This window comes from Populus nigra, chromosome 18, assembly GCF_951802175.1.
Source record: "Populus nigra chromosome 18, ddPopNigr1.1, whole genome shotgun sequence".
Lineage (NCBI taxonomy): Eukaryota > Viridiplantae > Streptophyta > Magnoliopsida > Malpighiales > Salicaceae > Populus > Populus nigra.
In genome coordinates, this window is record NC_084869.1 from 12,678,219 (window position 1) to 12,679,665 (window position 1,447).

The following is a 1,447-nucleotide window of genomic DNA, read 5'->3' on the forward strand; positions in this document are numbered from 1 at the left end:
GATCACATCTCTTTTACTGCACCAGATCTACCCTGTGTATGAAACTATGAATCAAAACCAAACAAAAAGAACAATAAAAATTCCAAATCCACCAAATCCAATAAAAAAAATTAAAAAAAAAAATCAGCTACCTTCCTTCCTTCGTTCGCTTCGCAAATTTCCAGAACCCATCATCACCGACACATCTCTTCAACCTCCTCCACCGTCTGTCTCGCTCTCTAAAAGCTTTGATATTTCTTTCAAGAAACAGAGAAGAAGCCCACCATGGATCTTGCAACAGAAGAGCTACAATTCTTGACGATACCAGAAATCTTAAAGGAATCTATTTCAATCCCAAAACAATCACCAAAAACTTTTCAGCTAATCACCGTTGCTTTAATCTTTCCTTTATCTTTTGCAATCTTGGCGCATTCTCTTTTTACTCATCCTCTATTAGACCAAATTCAAGATCACCCATCAAGCCAAAACACTCATCAATGGACCCTTCTTTTGGTTTTTCAATTCTTTTATTTAATCTTTTTGTTTGCCTTCTCTCTTCTATCAACTGCTGCTGTTGTTTTCACTGTTGCTTCTCTTTACACTTCAAAGCCTGTTTCTTTTTCCTCTACCACGTCTGCTATCCCTCAAGTTTTTAAGCGTTTGTTTATCACTTTCTTGTGGGTTTGTTTGTTGATGTTGGTTTATAATTCTGTTTTCTTGCTCTTCTTGGTGATTTTGATTGTTGGTATTGATATTCAGAACACCCTCTTGGTTTTGTTCTCCTTGATGGTGATTGGTGTGCTTTTCTTGGTTGTTCATGTTTATATAACTGCACTTTGGCATTTGGCTAGTGTGGTTTCTGTCTTGGAGCCAGTTTATGGTCTTGTTGCTATGAAAAAGAGTTACGAGTTGTTGAAAGGGAAGATTCGAGTGGCCGGTGTTCTTGTTTTTGGGTATTTGTCTATTTGTGGATTGGTTTCTATGGTTTTTGCAACTGTTGTGGTTCATGGTGGAGATAAATATGGAGTGTTTACAAGGATTGTTGTTGGTGGTTTCTTGGTTGGGGCTTTGGTGATTGTGAATTTGGTGGGATTGTTGGTGCAAAGTGTGTTTTATTATGTTTGCAAGAGTTATCATCATCAAGGGATTGATAAGACTGCCTTACATGAGCATCTTGGTGGGTATCTTGGAGAGTATGTGCCTTTGAAAAGCAGCATTCAGATGGAGAACCTGGATGCCTGAGCTGGTGGAAACACAGAGGAAGACAGAATTGGCATCATTAGTAAGCTGTTATGTATGTAATCTTTGAGATGGTTGTGTGGAAACTTGTTTAAATTGGTCTCCTTTTCTTTGAGAATGTGTGTCAGACTGTCAATTCAACGATGATACGATGTTCTTTATTCCACTGGTTGACATTGCTTACCACAGTTCCTGATTAATTTTATTTATTGGTTGTGTTGCTTTAGTA

At 37.8% G+C, this 1,447-nt stretch overlaps 1 protein-coding gene across 1 annotated transcript; it reads left to right on the forward strand.

Moving 5' to 3' along the window:
* Positions 1-1,447, forward strand: LOC133678396 (uncharacterized). The gene has a single exon (XM_062100687.1). The coding sequence runs from the start codon at positions 265-267 to the stop codon at positions 1,219-1,221; it is 957 nt and encodes a 318-aa protein (XP_061956671.1). The 5' UTR covers positions 1-264; the 3' UTR covers positions 1,222-1,447.